The following is a 20,836-nucleotide window of genomic DNA, read 5'->3' as shown; positions in this document are numbered from 1 at the left end:
GGCTGGCGCGGGATCGGGCAGTGTTTCGTTCTGCTGTGCATGGGGTCGCTATGAGTCGGAAACGACTCGACGGCACTTAACAACAACAACAACAAAGCCACTCCTCGGAAGGAAGGTTGGGCAATCCTACTTGCGTAATGATACTGCCTCGGAAACCCAAGGAGGGGTCGCTATGAGTTGGGGCCGACTCGACGGCAAACAACAACAACAACAACAACAACAAAATTTGAGATGCTATCAGACTTCCAAAGGACATTTCAATTTTGGGCTTAGCCTTACCTCCCACAAACTCAGGAGAAAGACTGGCAGTTTTCCCTGGGAAGAGTGGGAAGGGAGTCTTGGTATCTAAGATGCCATTGGTGGGAAATGGTCTAAGAGCTGAGCAAACTGCTAAAGTTTTCCTGAAAGAAGAGGAAGCAATGAGAGTTTGACAGAACACACACATACACACACACAAATACATATACACACACCAAGATAAATAATGCAGCTAATAAAAATAGTGTCTTTATTTATAATAGAATTTTCTCACTTATCAGAAAAGCTAGTATTGCAGTAGGAACTAATGCTAGATACAACCATAACTCCAAATAGAATGTGAGCTCAAAGACAGGAAAATGGTGGGTTTAGAAGGCGGAAGAATCACTATTGGTATTCTCTTAAGACTCCTGAGTCAAGCTGTTAAATTGCTTTAGAATGGTCTGAGCCAAAGACTAAACTTGATAAAACATGAATCACATGTTCCCCAAGATCAGACATAATTCTGCTCTAAGTGACTCGGAGAATGCTTTTAATATTGCTTCTTGGCCTCAACTTGTGTTGGGAAGAAATACGTTTCACCTTTATATAATAATATCAACTTTGGGTGCACCAGACATCCCAAGACCCCAAATCATCTTTTTGATGACAGAGAAACACTCATGCATACACATGAATTTCTAGAATGTCTTTTCCGGCTGTATGATTTCATTTTAGTGCTCAGAAGAAAAAAAATACCGCTTAATTCAGGATTTCTGAAAAGCTAGTCTAAAAGACTGATGACAGTCTAGTGAGATTTTAACAGCCCAAGATAAAATGAGAAAAATAAGAATAGCAGACTGAGTTTTAACTTTATTTGCTTTTTAAAACTGTTCAATATTCTGAGGCTATTTGCTTACTTTTTAAAGTGTTATTTTGTTCATATACAAAATGATGGTAAGAAGTAGATGGTAATGTGTTGTTTGTTTTTATATTTTTGTTTACTAAATAAAGGCACATATAGAGCATATCTATCTCTCCAATTTTTGTTTTAAATGTACCAAGCCAAAACCCACTGCTGTTAAGTCGATTCCGATTCATACCAGCTCTCGCTGGGTTTCCAAGGTGGTAAATCTTTACAGAATTATATTGCCCTGTCTTCCTCTGGCAGAGTGGCTGATGGGTTTGAATTGCCAACCTTATGGTCAGCAGTCAAATGCCTTAAGCACTGCACCACCAGGGCTCCTTTTTAAAGGTACAGGTCTGTGAAATATAAAGTTCTGGCAAACACTGATTTAGAGAGAATGAACTTGCTAGCACTAAACCAATTGCCATGGCTGGCTCTCTGTGGTTGACTGAGCTTATGGTGAGCACAGAATGTGTCAGAAATCCCATCTTCCCATTCAGGGACATCACTGTCTGGCACCTCCCTGATTTCCTTCACACTCTCCTTCAATCAAGGCTGGAGGAGAATGAAGAGCCTAGAGACCTTGTGACAACACACTGCCAACCACAAATGTGATGGGGAAAGCAGCAATGATCTCAGCATTGGAACACCTGGCTCTAGTGTGGGCTTTGCTGCTTACCAGCCCTGTTGCTTTGGGCAAGGCACATAGGATCTCAGAGCGTCAGTTCCTTCTCTTTTTACATACCACCTGCCCCACCTACTTTTAAAAGGCTCCGTAAAATAAATAAATAAATAAATAACATGTTGATGAGAAAGTGCTTTTCAGTTGATAAAATAATTATCTTACAAACAGTAAGCTATTGTATGAATGTGAGATGATAGAATTATTAACAAACTTTTATTGCATGGCTAGCATGTGTAGTCTTCTATTTTAGAGTACAAAGAAAAAGAAAATTTAAGCTTTTAAGAGACTACCAATCTAGCTGGCAAGAGAGATATATACATAGGAAGATTAAAACTAATTCAAGCACTTAAGTGCCAAATGATGTACAGATGATCATAGTTAGAAGAGATCAAGGAAAAGATCAGTCTCTGAGGACATATGTAAAGAGGTGGGTCTTGAGCTGGCCTTAAAGTTGAAGTCCTCTTAGTCAGTAGAGAAGACTGGTGAACACAGATTAGGTGACTGGGAGGCAGGTGCTATGTCAGGGAAGTGAGTATGTCATTTTGGCTGAGACTGGGATGCGGGAGGTCCATTAAATACAGTGGAAGATTTTGGCTAGTACTATGTGATCTGGGTAGGGACAAAGCGGAAGATGAAGTTGTTTGTGTACCTCAGGGTCAGTTCACAAAGATCCTCTAATACTAGATCTGCAGGTAGCTGAGCTATCTATTGCCCAGTAAGATCATCGTATAGCAGGGTGTGTATTAGATGGGCTGGAAAGAGGAGTCATGGAGGTATATTTTCCCAGTTAGGAAATTATGGAAATAAAGTGATGAGTTATTTGAGACATTATCAAACTCTATTCTTAACATTTTAATTACAGGTATTAGGGGTCAAAACTTCAAGTGCCTATGGGCCTAGATACTACCATGAATGAATGGAGTGGGCTGGGGATAAGAATAACAGGGTAACAAAGTGTTATATATCAAGTGATACTGGGCTTAGGGCGACAATAATATGACAAACTGGAGTGCCCAAGCCTCCTGTTTAAAGCTGACTGGTGCTATGTGGAAATGAGGGTAGCACTGTGTAACCAGAGCTTCTAATTTCCCAAGAGAAACCAGAATGCTTCATCATGTGTGCGTGTGTGTGTAAAACACTCCTGACTATTAAATGTCTGCAACTATTTCAAAATTTCAAAACAGAGACCATCCTGCACAGGCCAAACAAAATATGTCTGCAGGACAAATCTGGCCCTGAGGTGCCCACTGTTGTTGTAGTTAGCTGGCGTTGGTCCCCAGCTCATGGAGACCATGCACAACAGAACAAAATGTGGCCCATACTTGCACGATGCCCATGATGGGCTGCAGATCAGACCACCGTGATCCATAAGGTTTTCACTGGTGGATTTTCTGAAGCAGATTTCCAGGTCTTTCTTACTAGTCTATGTTAGTCTGGAAGCACAGTTAGTGACCTTTGATTTATATATATCCTACTGTTTCTGTAATTAGTGGGATATGGAGGGCTGAGGCCCCTTCTTGCTCTTCTCAGATTCCTGCCCAAATGCTTCCCTAATGGATCTTGATCCGGATGTGTCCTGACACTGCCATGTATGACAGTGCTTTCCACAGAGTTCTTTAATGTACTTTCATAGGTGGACATTGTAAATAATTCTTCTTGTGAAAAGTTAACTAGATCCTGAACCAATTCAGCTGGGTAGCCATCTGGGATTCCTCAGAAACAGTGAGTTGTCAGCACTGTAAACATTTTAGGCTTTGTGGAGGACACTGACTTTTTTAAACTAATCACCCTTGCCAGTCAAGATTTGCGGTATGGGTTCAAGAACAAGGCGTTCATTTAACAACAATAACAAAAACAGTGAGGATGAAAACTGGACAGTCATCATAATGAAAAGCCTAAAAGCAAACTGTGGCTTCCCTAATAAGGCGAAGACCAAAGTTGGCTCCCTGGTGGTCAAGTGCCAATACAATTAATCAGTCTGTTTTCAGTTTTCTCATGACAGCAATATTAACAGTTTGTTTTATTCTGTTTATATGGTGCTGACAGGTCTTCAGCATGTTGGGCCTACTTGCTGGAGATTAATGGCTACTCTTATATTGAAGTAAAAACCAGGCAGGATGAGAATGCCTTTTACGACCAGATAAGAATTGGATTCTCTTCCTTTTTTCCTGTTCTCCTACTGCTCACCAACTCCTCCCTCTTTTATTTCTATCAAGAATTGCAGGATTCCTTCTAAAAATTAAATAATTATGCTTATTAAAAGACTTTACAAAGAGTATAAAAAAGAACCTATAGATCAGGAAAAAAAAAATCTTTGGCAACGACATATCTAGTAAGGGTCTGATCTTAATAAATTTATAGAAAATTTCAAAAACTCAACAACAAAAAGACAAACAATCCAATAAAAAAATTGAGCATAGGATATGACACTTCACCAAAGAGGACAATAAGGTGTCTAACAAACACATGAAAAGATGCTCATGATCATTAGCCATCAAAGAGAGAAAGATGAAAATCAGAACTACAGTGAGCTATCACTTCACCCCTGCCAAAAATGGCGATGGTCAAAAAAACAGAAAATAACAAATGCTGGTGAAGTGTAGGGGGATTGTAGGTGAACTGTAAAATGGTACAATCACTATGGAAAACAGTATGGTACTTTTTCAAAAAGCTAGAAATAGAAATACCTTATGATCTCACAATCCCACTCTTAGGTACATATCCTAAAGATAAAAAAACCAGTGACATAAATAGACATATGGATACCTCTGTTCACTACAGCATTATTCACAACAGCAGAAAGATGGAAACAACCGAAATGTCCATCACAGGATAGATGGACAAACAAATTATGGTACAAACATACAACAGAATACTGTGCAACTATAAACAATAATGAAAAGTACGTGTGACATCTTATAACATGGATGAATCTGGAGGACAACAAGGATAAGCTGAGTGAAATAAGTCAATCACAAAAAGATAAATATTGTATGGTCCCACTACTATAAAAAGTCAAGAATAGATGTACATACAGAAAGCAAAGTTCTTTGATGGTTATCAGGGATGGGAGTGAGAAGGAGGGGGCATCACTTTCTAGACAGTAGACACTTATTACTTCTGATGACGGAAAAGGCAATCCCAAATATGGGTCAAGTCAGCACAACCTGACCAAGGTAAATAAAGACACCAAGAAGTACATGAGAAAATGGGACAATTTTGGTAAATGCTATAACATACAATTTTGCAACAACAATAAAAATAACCAAAAAATATGTGTGTGGTTATGTAGGTAGATATGGATGCATATATGTGTACAGAAAGGCATACGAGAATAAATGAACCTGCATGTACAGGTATATGTGTAGGTATACATATATCCATGTTTGTATGTACTGCATATATAGTCACATATATAACAAACCTCATTAGTGCATACTTACAGGGGCTTTCTAGTCATATCCAAACAACTTACAGGATTGGTTTACTGGGTTAAGAGGCTTGGCACCATAGTCTCAGGGGATAACTTAGTTAATTGGCATAATATTGCTCACAAAGATAATGGTCTATACCCTAGTTTGGTGAATAGTGTCTGGGGTCTTAAAAGCTTTTGAATGCTGGGCTTGAAGGCTAAGAACCATAGACTCAGGAGACATCTAGGGCAATTGGCATAACATAGTTCATAAAGATAATGTTCTACATACTAACTTGGTGAGTAGCATCTGGAGTCTTAAAAGATTGCAAGCAGCCATCTAAGACATGACTATTGGTCTCTTCCCATCTGGAGCAAAGAAGAGTGAAGAAAACCGAAGATTCAAGGGAGCAATTATCCAAAGGCCATTGCCCACATGAACCAGAGCCTCCTTGAAACTGAGCCCAGAAGAATGAGATGGTGCCTGGCTACCACTACTGACAGCTCTGACCAGAAACACAAGAGAGGGCCCAGGTTAGAGTGGGTGCAAAGGTAGAACAAACTCAAATTCATTAAAAAAAAGACCAGACTTACTGGTCTGACAGAGACTGGAGGAACCCCTGAGACTATTGCCTTAATGTCTTAACTTGGAACTGAAGCCACTCCACAGACCACCTTTTGGCCAAATAATAGACTGGATTATGAAATAAATAAGCACACCCAGGAAGAATGTGCTCCTTAGAAGAATCAACTATAAAAGACTGAAAGGGCAACATTTGCCCAAAAGCAAAGATAAGAAGGTAAGGAGGGCAGGAGAACCTGACTAACGTAAACAAGAAATGAAGGATGGAAATAAGGAGAGTGCTGACATATAACGGAAATTGCAACCAATGTTATGGAACAATTTGTGTATGAACTATTGAACAGAAAACTAATTAGCTATGTAAACTTTCACCTAAATCACATTAAAACGTTAAAAACAAAACAAAAAAACCACACATACAACCAAAACTTCAAGTGGCTGTCTAAGATATAATGGTCTTGACTCATATGGAACAAAAGAGAATGAAGGAAATCTAAGGTTCAAAGAAGAACTTAGCCCATGAAACTAATAGCCCACGTGGACCACAGGCTCTTCTAACATGAGACCAGAAAAATTAGATGGTGCCCAGTTACCACTGGCAACCATTCTGACCAGGGACTTGACAGAAGATGCTGGATAGAATGGGAGAAAAACATAGAACAAATCTCAAATTCCTACAAAAAAGGCTAGGCCTACTGGACTAAAGGAACCCCCAAGACTACTGCCCTAAGATAATCTTTGAACTTGGAATTGAAGCTATTTCTGCAGGTTACCTTTCAGCCAAATAATAGATTGCCTTATACAAGAAACAATATCACCTGAGAGTAATGTGCTCCCTTAAACAATTAACAGGAGCTCTGGTGGTGCAGTAGTTAGCAGCCAAGAGTGTTAACTGTATGTACCACTAAGGGATTCCACTGGAAATGGAAAAGATGGAAATGTTTGGAGAATTAGCTCAGAAACAGAAAAACTTAATTTTTTTTTTTGACTGATTATTTTTTTCTTTCACTCCTGTGCTCATTCAACAACTATTCTTGAGGGTTTTGTGTGGGTCAGACACTATGCTAAGTGACAAGTAAGAAAATAATAAGAAAAGAATCTGAAGATGACTGCTAAGTGGTCTAAAGTGACATCCATCCATCCATCCTGTCTTCCTTCCCTCCCTCCATCTATTCATCCAATCCTTATTGAGCATTTACCCTGTGTCAGACACTGTGCCATGTAATGGTCATGAACAAGTTAAGAAAGAAAAAAGGGGAGAGGAAGTTGCTGCCTTTATTCCTACAGTATTGGAAGTGCCTTCTTTCTAAACGCCCATTTCTTTCCTGGCGGTCTGGCCATAAGGCCCAGTACATGGTGGTAAACCACAAAACTGCTGGAATAGCATAGGTATTCTTAGTCATCCATATGAGGAGAGAACCTCCTGTTTAATTTCTAAATGTGTTCCCTGATTTGGCATATTTTAACCAAAGGAAAACATTATACCAGAAAGGTATCTAACATGATTTCCAAGTGTAGATTTTAATATCATCTAAAAATAAAGGTGAAGAAAACCAAGCTCTGAGCAAAGCCAAAAGGCACTGAAAATAATAGCACAAACATACTCTGAATCCTAACAAAATTTTGAACCTCGTTTAGTCGGTAAATTAGTTTGAACCATGTAATTCTATTGTCTTCCAGGGAAAGTCTTGATCTTCTAAATTTAAGATACGTGTAGACATTTTAAGACTAGATCCTGACCACTGATGCTTTTGGAAAAACAACTAGGCAACAGAATGACTACCACCACCAAGTATTTTGCTTTATGCAAGCTGCCTTTTCATTATTATTTTATGAGAGCTGGTGTAGATATTATGCATCCTTCACTATCTACATTTGGTTCTTTTTTAAAATGTCTTCTTTAATTGCCTGGGGTTATTTTAGTTTCTTTGGATCTGACTGGATCTGGAATTGAAAATTATATCACTTTAATACTTTCCAAAGTATTATGTACCTTGTTTTACCTCCAAAACATTTACCATGATTAATGTATGCTGCCGGTCATTTCTACTAAAACAAAAAATTAAAAGGTATTTTTAGGGACTTATGAATACCAGCAACAGATTATTTCAAGTATAAGCGAGTCCTCATATGCCAAGGGTGTGAATTTAAATGCCAATAAAATACAATGTTAAAGAAAGAATTTGATGAGAGCAGGCACATTTTAACTTCAATTTTATTTTGAGGACTGCATCTAGTTTGGACTTGTGGACACTATGAGCTCTGGTCAGTGATGGAAAAGGAGTGGGCACCAATGGAACACAAAAGGCAGAACCTTGGGCTGAGCATTTTAACCCCAACTCCATGTTTTAGGCATCATCCACCAGGTTTGGGTTAATTTTTTCCATATGGAAAATAAGATTTGAACAAAACAAGCTACCTCCTTATTTTCCATGGAAAATAGTTTCTAGTTATGCAGTATGTTTATTTTCACTGATGAGAAATAGGAACTTAAATTGGGAAAAGTATAAAACACTACATAAACCAAATAACCCATTGCCATACAGTTGATTCCATCTCATAGTGACAGAGTAGAACTGCCCCACAAGATTTCCAAGGCTCTAAATCTTTACAGAAGTAAGACTCCCTCATCTTTCTCCCCCAGGAGCAACTAGGGGTTCAACCATTGACCTTTTGATTAGCAGTTGAGCTCTTAAAAACTTGCACCACCATGGCACTACACAAGTGATCAGTAAAGTCAATCCTACGATTATTATCTCAAGTTAGCTTTTGTTGTTGTTACGTGCCACCTGGTCAATTCTGACTCATAGAGACCCCACAGGACAGAATAAAACTGCCCTATGGGATTTCCTAGGCTATAATCTTTATGGAAACAGATCACTGAATTCTTCTCCCCAGCTCTTTTTACTGTGAAACCACTTGCTGGTAGGTTGGAACAGTCAACCGTTCAGGCAGCTAAGCTTTTTGACTGATGTGCCACCAGGAACCCTTCAAGTTAGCCTGCAGGTAAGCCCTTTGATGGTAGGGACTACTATGTCCTTCAACATGCTGGGCTCCTGATCCATGAGCTAAAGCCTTCAGTTATGCTGAAGTGTTATTTTCATTTTGCTTGACTCAAGGTCATATAGGACCTCAGAGGGAAAAAAATCAAAGATGGGAGCTCAGAGGGAGCCAATGGGGCAGGAGGAGGAAAAGTCACAGAGTTTGAGCTGGGTTGTGTTGGAAAAATCCTTGGAGATCATCTAACCATCCTACCAGGGCAGAAAAGGAAAACAAACTAGAGTCATATATGCAGGGCTGGATGAAGGCATGTGAGGCCCTAAACATTAATCTTCTGTGGTGCCCTCTCCTCTGCTTACTCACACATTTGAATGGGATATGTGATATATCTGCATGTCTTAGGTATTGATCACGTAACTTCTTTTTAAATAAGAGAGCGAGAGAGAGAGACGAGAGTTGTTCATTTCCTACTTATCTTGAGAAACCAAAGCCCAGAGGTGGACTATATGCTTTTTCTCTTGGTGGTGACAATCAACATAGTCATCACTTTCCTATGAAAACAAGGGAATGGAGTGGTAGTTTACTGGGGAGGAAATGGTAGGGTATTTTGATATACTCAGTGTCAAAAACTATTTTTCAGAGAGAAATGTGTAGATATTCATAAACATACTGAATAAGGTTCAAATAAATGGTAAGTTGTCATTATTCATTTCCTCAAGGAATTGTTCAATTTTCTTATAGAGAGATATATAAATATTCTGATAAAATATAAATGTAATGTTCTGATAAATGCCCTTTCTTGCTTTCTTGGAAGATGAATTTAGAAACACACTCAGTATTGCAAACAGAAGCATATTTTGTATGATAAACAAATATTGAATTTTACAACCTCTTAATGTGCCAACACCTCCTAATTAGCACACATACCATAATATCAAGTATTGTGTCCTATGCAAAAGACAATAAAAAATGAAACTCACTTGATTACATACATTAAAACTTTTCATGCAAGATAAATATTAACATTTTCAGTATTTTGGGGCATTTGCTTTGTTAGTATTATATTATTAGCCATGTTAATATCATATTAAATGTATGCTGGATTGCACTCAGGGAGCTCTGGTAGCGTAGTGCCTAAGGTACTTGACTGATAACTAGAAGGCTGGTGGTTCAAACCCACCAGCCACTCCTCAGAAGGAAAATGGGGCAATCTACTTCCATAGTGATACTGCTTCAGAAACCCAAGGAGGGGTCGCTGTGAGTCGGGTCTGACTTGATGGCACATAACAACAACAACAACAGACTGCATTCATGTGTAAGCTAAACATATTTTAAAGTTATAAATATTATTGTTTACAAAATTTAGGACATAACTTTAGGCATAAATACTAAGTAATTAAAAAGTAACTTGACTGAATTCACTGCAGTGGTCAATTTATTTCAGTTCCCTTGCTTTTGCATGTCATCTGTGACTAGAGTTCCCACTGGATGTTTACTAGGACACAGGCAAGAGCATTCTCTTGTGTTCGTATCATGGCAAAGAGCATTGCTGGCCCTCCTGGCTGGAGTTGCTGGATTAGCAGACGTAGATGTACAAGATGGTTCTTTCAAAATGCATCAGAGACCTGTTATCTATTAATATAATGTGTCCTTGCTCAGTAACCACTCATGTTGGATCCAATTGCATATTGGGTGAATGTAACAAGAGTTAGACTCAACAGCCCACCCCCACCTCTTGTTTATTAGAAAGCAACAGTCTATTTCCAAGGGACCTGCCCAGAGAAGGAGTTTTAATTACGTGGGAGAAGGCTGTAGGAGACATATGCCAATGAAAGTGTTGAAGTGGTAGGGGCCTCACAGATCAAGCAACCTTGCCTGTGGGTGTCCTCATGACCCTGCAGGAGCTTTATTTCTGGCTGGCACATTCTCTCACACTACAGCTGGTATCAATCTCATTTATGCCCTGCCAGTTCCCTTCCACTTTGGCTCTCACTCTTCCTTGTGTCCTGTCTGCTTAGCATCTATGGGTCTTTGCTTTGGAGAACTGGTGCCCTATTTTCTTGATGCCCTAAGCACATGCTTGCCTCGGTTACTGGGTAAGCCGTCTGTCCCTGCATCTGACACCCGTGACTCTTACCTTCGGCGCAGATCCTCAGCCACTACTGCCCGGCAGCTGAACAGATAGGCCCGGAGCGATTTCAGCTGCTGTCGCAGGCGCACCACTGCAGCCAGAGGCTCGGCGTGCAGGTACAGCATAGGGTTCTCCTGCTGGATGTCGATCAGTGGCTCCTCAAACACATACTCCAGAAACTCTTTGGCCTGCTTAGACACCTGCAAGACAAGCGTCCTCAATCAGCTCTGGCAAATTGCCCCACTTTCCATGCCTATTCAAAATAGGAACCAGCGCTAAATTATCAAAATATTATTATTAGTTTCTGAACAAAGCAAATGAAAAAACCTATAGTTTAAGTAAACATAAGATGTGGCTTCTTTCTCTTCAGAAACTCAACTAGTAACTAAAGTAACTTTGGCATGAAAAGGAATTAATTACTTTTGTATCTTGATTGCGGTGGTGGTAGTGGTGGTTATAGGAATCTACATGTGGTAACATGACACTGAACCATACAGATGCATTGTATTAATGTCAGTTTCCTGGTTTTGATCTTATACTATAGTTACCTAAGATATAACCAATGGGGGAAGCTGGGTGCAAGGTAAGTAGGACCCTTCTATACTATCTTTGCAACTTCCTGTGAATCTATAATTATTTCAAAATAAAACGTTTTATTTAAAAAAGGAGTTCATTGAGACCCTCTTAACAGCAATGTTGGAGCTCTGGTGGCATAGTGCCTAAGGCACTTGACTGCTAACCAGAAGTCTGGCGGTTCAAACCCACCAGCCACTCCTCAGAAGGAAGATGGGGCAATCTACTTCCGCAGTGATACTGCCTCGGAAACCCAAGGAGGGATAGCTATGAGTCGGGTCCGACTCAACGGCACATAACGACAAACAACAACATTTATACATATTTATATACACAAACATGCACACATCTATCTATATATAAGTATATGTATAGCATAACATTTTTTAAAGTAGCCATTCTTCAAAAATAGGTAAATCATGCATATATTACAAAATTCAAAAGGAATAAGAGGATATTTTCAAAAACTTTTTCAAAATGAATAATTTGACTTCATAGAAAACCATCTCAACCACACTACTTCAGTGACCAGAGAGAAGTTGCCCATATTAGAATAATTCTGATCTTGGGCTAACTCTGGCCAATAAATTCATCTAACTGTATATCCACTTCTGAGGAGTAAAGGACAAGACTATGAAAGTTGATTACAAAGAGTCATTGTCATCTGTAGGAATAAATAGTGCACCAGAAATACAGAAGTTGTTTAAATGATGCCTGACAAGCAGATAATTTTTAAGGACCCTTCCTATTTTTTTTTAATAATTTTGATTTTGGAGAATGTTTACAAAGCAAATTGGTTTTCTATTCAACAATTCATACACATTTGTTTTGAGACATTCACTGTAATCCTCAAAAGGTTCTTCCCACTTCCTCCCTGTGTTTACTGTTTCCTTTTGTCCTTCTTTCCAACCCCTTCCTGGCTTTTTAGCTTTATCCCTAGGTGTGGTGGTTAAATATGTGTATCAACTTGGCTGGGCCTGGTTGAGTGGCTGGGCAGCTGGATGTAGTATTCCCCATGAGACTGGTAATCAAAGCCATGGTGGATCTACTGTGAGCAGCTGAGTAGCTGCCTTAGGGATGTGATCTGCTTCCTATATATAAGGAGAAGCCTTGGGGAACAGTCTCTAGATTATGGTACACTTGAAGCCTGCATGTAGCCATATTGTTGTTGAGCAGCCTGCCATGCTCTGCCAATCTTGGGACTTACAATGGCCTTGAATTAATGGCCTGCTGTGTGGTTTGGTAACATCAGAACTGTGCCTTTTTACTTGTCAACTTTGGGCTTGTAATCGCAGTAGCCAGCAGTTGTCTGAGTGAAGAAAAGCCTCTAGCTTCAGTGGGCTGGGAGCAGGAGGCAGAGCTGAAGCGTAAGGTTGAGGGAGTTTTACCCAGCCCCTAGAGCCAGAACTAAGACTTAAAGCCTCCAAACCGTAAGACAATAAACTCCTGTTTGTTAAAGCCATCCCATTTGTGTTATATTCTTGTCAGAGTGGCACAGAGGTAACCAGAACACTAGGTAAATGCTACTGTTTTGATCTCATATGGTTGATTGTTCTCAGAAGTGCATACCTCCCTGGTATTACTATTCACCTTATAGGCCTATCATTTGGCTGAATGTTGAGCCACAGGCTTGAGTTCAGTTCAGGCCTGGAGGGTGTGTAAAGGACATAGTCTTGAGGGTTCTACCAGTCTGTATCAGACCAATAAGTCTGATCTTTTTTTATGATAATTTTAAAGGGATCTTTACATATCAGTTCATTGATACTGAGATATGAACTGGATGATGATATAGAAAGTTGACTCAGTTTCTATTTACAGAAGATAAAACCTCTTTAAAGTGTCTACCAAAACCTCTCTAGTACCGGGAGCAGGTCTAAAGCTCAACGTACAAAAATGTAAAACTTCCCTTCTTTAAAAGAAAATTGAAAATCCACTGTTCCACACTGTAGGCTAAAAGTTCATTAATGAAGATAAATAGGATATAGTCCCTACCCTCAAAGGTCCCACTGTTTAGTATAACAGATAAATATTTAAAACAAAAATATTGCATACAGCCTGTCAGCTGCTACATTAGAGGTATGGACAAGGCCTACTGGAAGCTTAAAGGGGGAGAAAACAACTCTTTTGAGGGTTGAAGGGTCAGGGTGGCCTCACAAAGCAGGTAACACTGGGTCTGAGTCTAGAAAGATAAATAGAAATTTACTTGGTGGACAAGGATGGGACAGTGGAGAGTCCACCAGACAGACCCAACCATGGCAATCCCTCAGTATATTCATGTAACATAAAATATATGGTTATTGTGTGTTGACTAGAAACTTCTTATATGCATTTATGCAATTCAATATTTTAATCTTCTTTTATTGTATAATTTATACGAAAGTTTATGTTTCCTACAGGGATTCAAACAAATGCATCAGTTTCTGTTTTTCATTTTTTTTTTATCTTTATAAACAATTATTTTTGAAGTGCCTGTTGTGTTGCAGAAGCCCTTGAGGTACAGTGATTAAAGCATTGGGCTACTAACAAAAAGGTCGGTGGGAGAAAGATGAGGCAGTCTGATTCTGTAAAGATTTACAGCCTTGGAAATCCTATGGGAAAGTTCTACCCCGTCCTACAGAGTCACTATGAGCCAGAATGGACTCAACAGCAGCAGGCTTTGGTTTGGTTGCATTGTGTCCCTATGGGGTCCTGTAGAGTTAGAGTTGGAAGTAGAAAAGCATACAGTCTCTGTAAATCCAGCTCACAAAGAAGTATCTAGAATTAGCCAAAACCTTTGAATATTTAGCCAGGCTGGAAATAACAGTTATTCCAAGGTGACAAGACTAAATAATCCTCACTCTTACGTTTGAGGCATACAGACCTAGGCCCATGACAAACACTGTAGTAAGCACTAGGTATTCAGTAGAGAGTACAACAGGCATGGACTTGTCTTCATGTAGCTCACTTCACAAAGAAAGATGGAATTAGGTTTAAATATTTTATTTATCATGCTTAAATATTTGAGAAAAACAGATGGTATTCTGGAAAAGGAAGTACAATCCACTTGAAACTGTGGCTGAAAATTGATGTATTGTACAATTCAATTAGTCTTTCTGGCTCCATTGGGCAGTGTTTATACTGAGCCAAGGCCCTACTAAATCAGGTTAACAATGCTACATTTTAGTAGGTGGGCAGAAGGACAAAGGGCGGGGACAAAGTGGCCAGTCTCTCACGGGGCGTTTAAAAGGCTTCTCTTCTCAGGTGATTCTTAAGCCCAAAAGGGGGAAAAATAGTCTTTTATACAGACAGTGAACACTGAGAGACATGTGGGACAGCAGTACAGACATCAGTATTCATAAAGAGACATTACGAAAAACTGTAACAGAGTTAGCCCGACTATGTGAACACAGCCTTGCCATGGTGAGCCATTTTTGGCAGCAAGGCTGAGCACATGCTCTAGTTTTTGAGAAGCAACCACTTATACCTGTGAGGTAATTTTGGCAAGATTCAAATTGGCATGAAATGCTACCTTGCAAAATAAAGCAGTGTATCCTCCCTGTCTCCCAAAGTTCTAAATGATTCTCTGTACTGATATGAGGATTCCACGTTCAAGTGCAATTGAAATACAAAAGCATTTTTTTTAAATTTTAAAAATATATATATATATATATGTTTACTTAGGGAAAGAAGCCATTGATATTTTTAGGTGACAGAATTTATACAAAGGAAAATGTCTTTCTTATCAATGCAAACAGTACATGAATATTATGTGAACACCAAATATAAATGAAATACAGCTACTGTCCTTCCTAGTTCATTGGGCTAATACTGCTTTTAGTGTCCTGGTGGCACAATGCTTAAGTGTTCAGCTGCTAACCAAAAGATCAGTTCAAACCCACCAGCTGTTCTGTAGGAGAAAGATGTGGCAGTTTGCTTCTGTAAAGATTTATAGCCTTGGAAACCCCACGGGGCAGTTATATCCTGTCCTATAGGGTCACTATGAGTTGGGAACTGACTTTATGGCATACAACAATAAGTTCATTGTGTACAGCCTGAGGTCTTAAAAGCTTGCAGGTGGCCATCCAAGGTACAACAATTTGCTTGGCACAACAGAAGAAGTTGCAAAGTCAGGAAGGATATGGGACATGTAGTTAAATGAGACCAGAAGTGGATGGTGCCTACCCTTACTGAACATTTTGATCAAAGATTCTATAGAAGAATTCTGATCTAAAGGGGGAAAATGACAAACACAGAATTCCAAATTCTCATGGAATCCAGACTTTCAGGAGCCATTGAGGCTGGATGAGCCCCTGCAACTATTGCCCTGAGATAATCTTTAAACCTTAAATCAAAAACATTCCCTGAAGTCTTCTTTAAACGAAGTAATAGTTTAGCTTGATTAGTAATGGATGACTTCTTGAGCATTGTGCCCTTTTAAAGATCTATGTGGGATCAAACTGACAGCAACAACTCGAAAGGTTAAATAGGGAAGCTGAGGGGGCAATGAGTTTATGTTAATGGGGGAGGAACAATTCGTAAAAGGAGGGTGAGAATGGTTGCACAACTTGAAGAATGTAATCAATGTCACTGAATTGTACACAACAAATTGTATAACTGGTGTAAGTTCTGCTGTGCATATTTTCAGCAACAACAAAAAGATAATAAACTATTTTTAAAAAATTTAAAAAGAGCTTTCATCATACTTCTTGCCAACCCTATTATGAAAGCCTGAGTGCTACTTCTACCTATATGAAAACTCAGCTCATAGTTCAATGTAGATGGAGGAAACCAAGACTCCTTTTACCTTTTGTAAAAAGAATGATTTTGGCTGGCACTTCTCCATGCTCCTACTCCTTTTACATTAGAATCAAGTTTTAAGGGGTCAATGTTCATTTTTCAAGCCCTAGTGGCATAGTGCCTAAGGCATTTGACTGCTAACCAGAAGGGTGGTGGTTCAAACCCACCAGCCACTCCTTGGAAGGAAGATTGGGCACTCTACTTCCATAGTGATACCGTCTCGGAATCCCAAGGAGAGGTCGCTATGAGTCGGATTCGACTCGACGGCAGTGAGTTTTTTTTTTTTTTTTTTTTTTTTTGGTTTATTGACTTATTAGTACTTTACAAAGTAACACTTAATATTTATTAGTGAGGGCTTAAGTATGGTGGTATAAATGGTTAACATGCTTCACTGCTAACCAAAAGGTTGGTTCAAGCCTTCCCAGAGCACCTGGAAGAAAGCCCTGGTGATTTACTTCCAAAAAATTAACCACTAAAAACTCTATGGAGCACAGTTCTACTGTGACACAAATAGGGTTGCCATGAGTCAAAGCTGACTTAATGGCAACTGGTTATATAAGGAGCTCTGGTGGTGTAGTGCTCTGATAGTGTAGTGCTCTGGTGGTGTAGTGTCTAAGGCATTTGACTGCTAACCAGAAGGCTGGCAGTTTAAACCCACCATCCGCTCCTGGGAAAGAAGACTGGGCAATCTGCTTCTGTAGAGATACCATCTCGGAAACTCAAAGAGGGGTTGCTATGAGCCTTGGAAACCGAAGGAGGGGTTGCTATGAGTCAGATCCGACTCGACGGCAGTGAGTTTGGTTTTTTTTTGAGTAGTAGTATAGTGGTTAAAACATTTGGCTGCTAACCAAAAGGTGGTGGTTCGAACCCACCAGCTGTTCTGTGGAAGAAAGATGAGGCCATCTGCTTCTGTAAAGATGTGAAGACTGGAAATCCAATGAGGGTTGATATGAGTTGGAATCAACTCAATAGTAGTGAGTTTGGTTTTTTTGGTTTTGGTTAAGTATATAAACTAATTTCTTTCCATAGTGCAGTTAGCTTATAAACAGAATAGTTTAAATTATGAGAACTCTACTCTGTGATTGTGGGTTTTTTTTTGTAGCTCGTAGACTGGTTCTCTCTTCACACCCCTCCAGTTTACATGACTGGGGAGAAATGAAGGGGAGGAGCTACGGTTTGAAACAGGTCTCCACAGCTCACACAAAGGAGGAGACAGAGAAACAACACACAATCAGGTTATAATTAGCTACAAACTAATCTATATACCTATATATATTTATAAATATACCTATATATATATATTTATAAATAAACATCTTTCTCATGTGATTTGAACATTAAGCACTGTTAGTATAGATTTGAACATAGCATCTCTTTAGTTAGGCTGGTGACAGGTACTTCTTAGAAACAAAATTCTCACATGTTCAGGTTTATTTAATTCTGAGAGGCAGACCTAGAATGGTATTTTGGCATGCTACTTCTCACTCACCCCCCCACCCCCAAATTGCCCTGGGTAGTAAAGTAATGGAGCAAAGGGAATGCTTAACCATAGACAGGAATTTGGAGATGACATGGTGGTGGTGGCACAGTAGTTAAAGTGCTCGGCTGCTAACGAAAGGGTCAGCAGTCAAACCCACCAGTCACTATAAGGGAGAAAGATGTGGCAGTCTGCTTTCACAAAGATTTACAGCCTCGGAAACTCTTTGGGGCAGCTCTACTCAGACCCATAGGTTTGCTGTGAGTCAGAATTGACTTGATGGCAGTGGATTTTTTTGGATGGTGTAGCGGTAGTAGTGAGGGTTTGTAACATAACTTTATTTGTATTGTTAAGGTGAAAAGTGTATCAGAACAAAACAGATGAGAACAAAATATTAAGCTGATAAGGACTCATAGTTTCATTTTTCTCCACGTGTTCCAAGGAACACTAGTCCTACAAAAAAAGAAAGTACTTTGTGAGAAATGGATTTTGACGTCCAACAAATAGTATGCTACATACCACATTTTTCTTTTAGTGATTCAAAGTGTAGCATGTAGCATATTGAAGTTATGAGAAGTCCTATACTAAAGAAAACCTGCTTAACTCAGCCACTTCCCAAGCCTATTTGTTTGCTGATAGACAGGGCAGCTGTTGAGTGTTGGGCAGGATGTAGGGGGGCAGGGGAAGGGGAGTGTAAGTGGGAGCTGAAGCCCAGGCTGGGCCCTGCTCACCAGCTGTAGGAAGAGGCACTTTCCATTTTTTATCTTTTTGCTCCATCTTGCCAAGTTGTACTCTTGCCAGCTGTATTCTCCCAGAGAGGCCCTTTCTAATTCTCATAAAGCTGGTGTAGCTATGGACCTCCTATGGAACTTTCTTTTTGAGTTAACACCTATTAACACACAGGGAACTTGTTAATGCTCCATGGAATATACTTTGACCAACACTGAATTAAGGTATGGCCTATATTTAAAAGATGAGAAAACTGAGCCTGGAAAAGCTAAGTGACAGAACCAGAGCCAGAGCTCAGATCTGTGGACACCTTGTTTTGGGCATTTTTTGCACTCTTAACATTCACAATTCTTTTATTTTTTAACTACTTTACCATGAATTATTTGCTCATCACTCTTTAAAAGAGGTGATCCCTACTTCTTCTCTCCCCTCTCCCCCAGTTAAACAAAGCACTGTTAAACCCATTGCCATTGAGTTGATGCCAACTTATAGTGACCTTACAGGACAGAGAACTGCTCCATAGGGTTTCCAAGGCTGTGATCTTTCTGGAAGCAGACTGCCACACCTTTTTACCATGAAGCAGCTCATGAGTTCGAACCACCACCCTTTTGGTTAGCAGCTGAGCCCTTAACCACTGAGCCAACAATGCTCCTAAATAGAACATCAAACCAAACTCACTGCCATTGAGTCAATTCCAACTCATAGCAACTCCCATCAGGTTTCCAAGCTGGAAAATCTTTATGGAAGCAGACTGCCTCATCTTTCTTCCATGGAGCAGCTTGTGGGTTTAAACCACTGACCTTCTGGTTAGCAGACAAATGCCTTATCCATGACACCTGCAGAGCTCCTTAAATAGAACACGGTGGGCTGCAAATAGAGACTAACCTACCAATAGAATTATAGTTGTGAGAGAGGGATCCTGGAATGGTATTTTGGTATGTCCCCCTATAAATATAGCCCTGGGTAATAAAGTAATGGAGCAAAGGGAATGTTTAACCATGGACAGCAATTTGGAGATGAAATGACGGTGGTGGTACAGCAGTTAAAGCAGTGTACCGTCGTTGTTGGTAGTGTACTGGCAGTTGATTTTAAGTCTGAAAAAAAAAAAAATTCCAGCAACATTTCATTTATCTAAGTAGTCTTTATTTATGTATTTATTTATTGTCTTTCTTCTTTCACCCAATATGTAATAAGAGAGTTCAGAGGCAGGGAGTAAGTCCCCAGTGGCTAGAACGTGAGCACAATAAGTGTGCTCAATAAGTATTTCCTGAATGAACAAACGCATAATGTATAATGCTCTAGCCATAACTCTGAACCACACACTCATACTTTAAACAAAGTTCTAATTGTTTGGTTATGTGTTTCTAAGTTCACAACATATTAGAGTCAAAGTAGGAAAGAAGAAGGGCAGCTAGAGGCTACACAGTGACAACAGAAGTGAAAGCTGATAGGCCAGCAAAAGGGGAGAAAGGAGCCTGCAATCAGACACAACACAAAAGCACAACACAGGGCACCAGTTAAAGGCGATTTGGCAACATCGATCAAACTCACAAATGTACATACCCATATCCAGGAAGTTGTTTACAAACACTACAAATACTCTCATTCATGAATGAAAGAGCTTCTATTCAAAATGATGTATAAAGTTATTAATTAAAGAACTGTCTATAATAGTAAAATATAATAGTAAAAGATTGGAAAAAGGGACTAGTTAGATAAACTGTATACACACACACACACACACACACACACATATATGCTGTTGTTAGGTACCTTCCAGTTAGTTCCAACTCATAGCGAGTGACCTCATATATAACAGAATGAAATGTTGCCTAATTCTGTGCCATCCTTACAATTGTTGCTATGTTTGAGTTCATTATTGCAGCCACTGTGTCAATACATTTTGTTGAGGGTCTTCCTCTTTTTTGCTGACCATCTACTTCACCAAGCATGATGTTCCAGGGGCTGGTCCCTCCTGATAACACGTCCAAAGTACATGAAATGAAGTCTCACCTTCCTCCCTTCTAAGGAACATTCTGGCTTTACAACTTCCAATACAGATTTCTTCATCCTTCTGGCAATCCATGATATGTTCAATAGTCTTCGCCAATACCCTAATTCAAATGCTAAGTTCTTCTTTGGTCTTCCTTATTCACTGTCCACCTTTTGCATGCATATGAGGTGACTGAAAATATCATGGCTGGGGTCAGGCACAAGATGATATATTTGCTTTTTTTTTTTCTTTCTTTCTATTTATTTATTTTTTTAAATTTATTGTGATTTGGGTGAAGATTTACAGAGCAAATTCACTTTCCATACAGCAGTT

At 39.4% G+C, this 20,836-nt stretch overlaps 1 protein-coding gene across 1 annotated transcript in view; it reads right to left on the bottom strand.

The window, feature by feature from the left end:
- PLEKHM3 (pleckstrin homology domain containing M3) overlaps nt 1-20,836 on the bottom strand; it is a 249,371-nt gene that overhangs the window by 137,190 nt on the left and 91,345 nt on the right. The window contains exon 4 of the mRNA XM_007934715.2: nt 10,962-11,155. Coding sequence (XP_007932906.1) covers nt 10,962-11,155 — 194 coding nt within the window. The remainder of the gene's footprint in view (nt 1-10,961; nt 11,156-20,836) is intronic.

The sequence above is a fragment of the Orycteropus afer genome, unplaced genomic scaffold, assembly GCF_000298275.1.
Source record: "Orycteropus afer afer isolate SDZICR_OR568_19922 unplaced genomic scaffold, OryAfe1.0 scaffold00002, whole genome shotgun sequence".
In the NCBI taxonomy this organism is placed as follows: Eukaryota; Metazoa; Chordata; class Mammalia; order Tubulidentata; family Orycteropodidae; genus Orycteropus; species Orycteropus afer.
The sequence above is the reverse complement of the archived record's forward strand: the minus strand, read 5'-3'. Positions and strand labels throughout refer to the sequence as shown.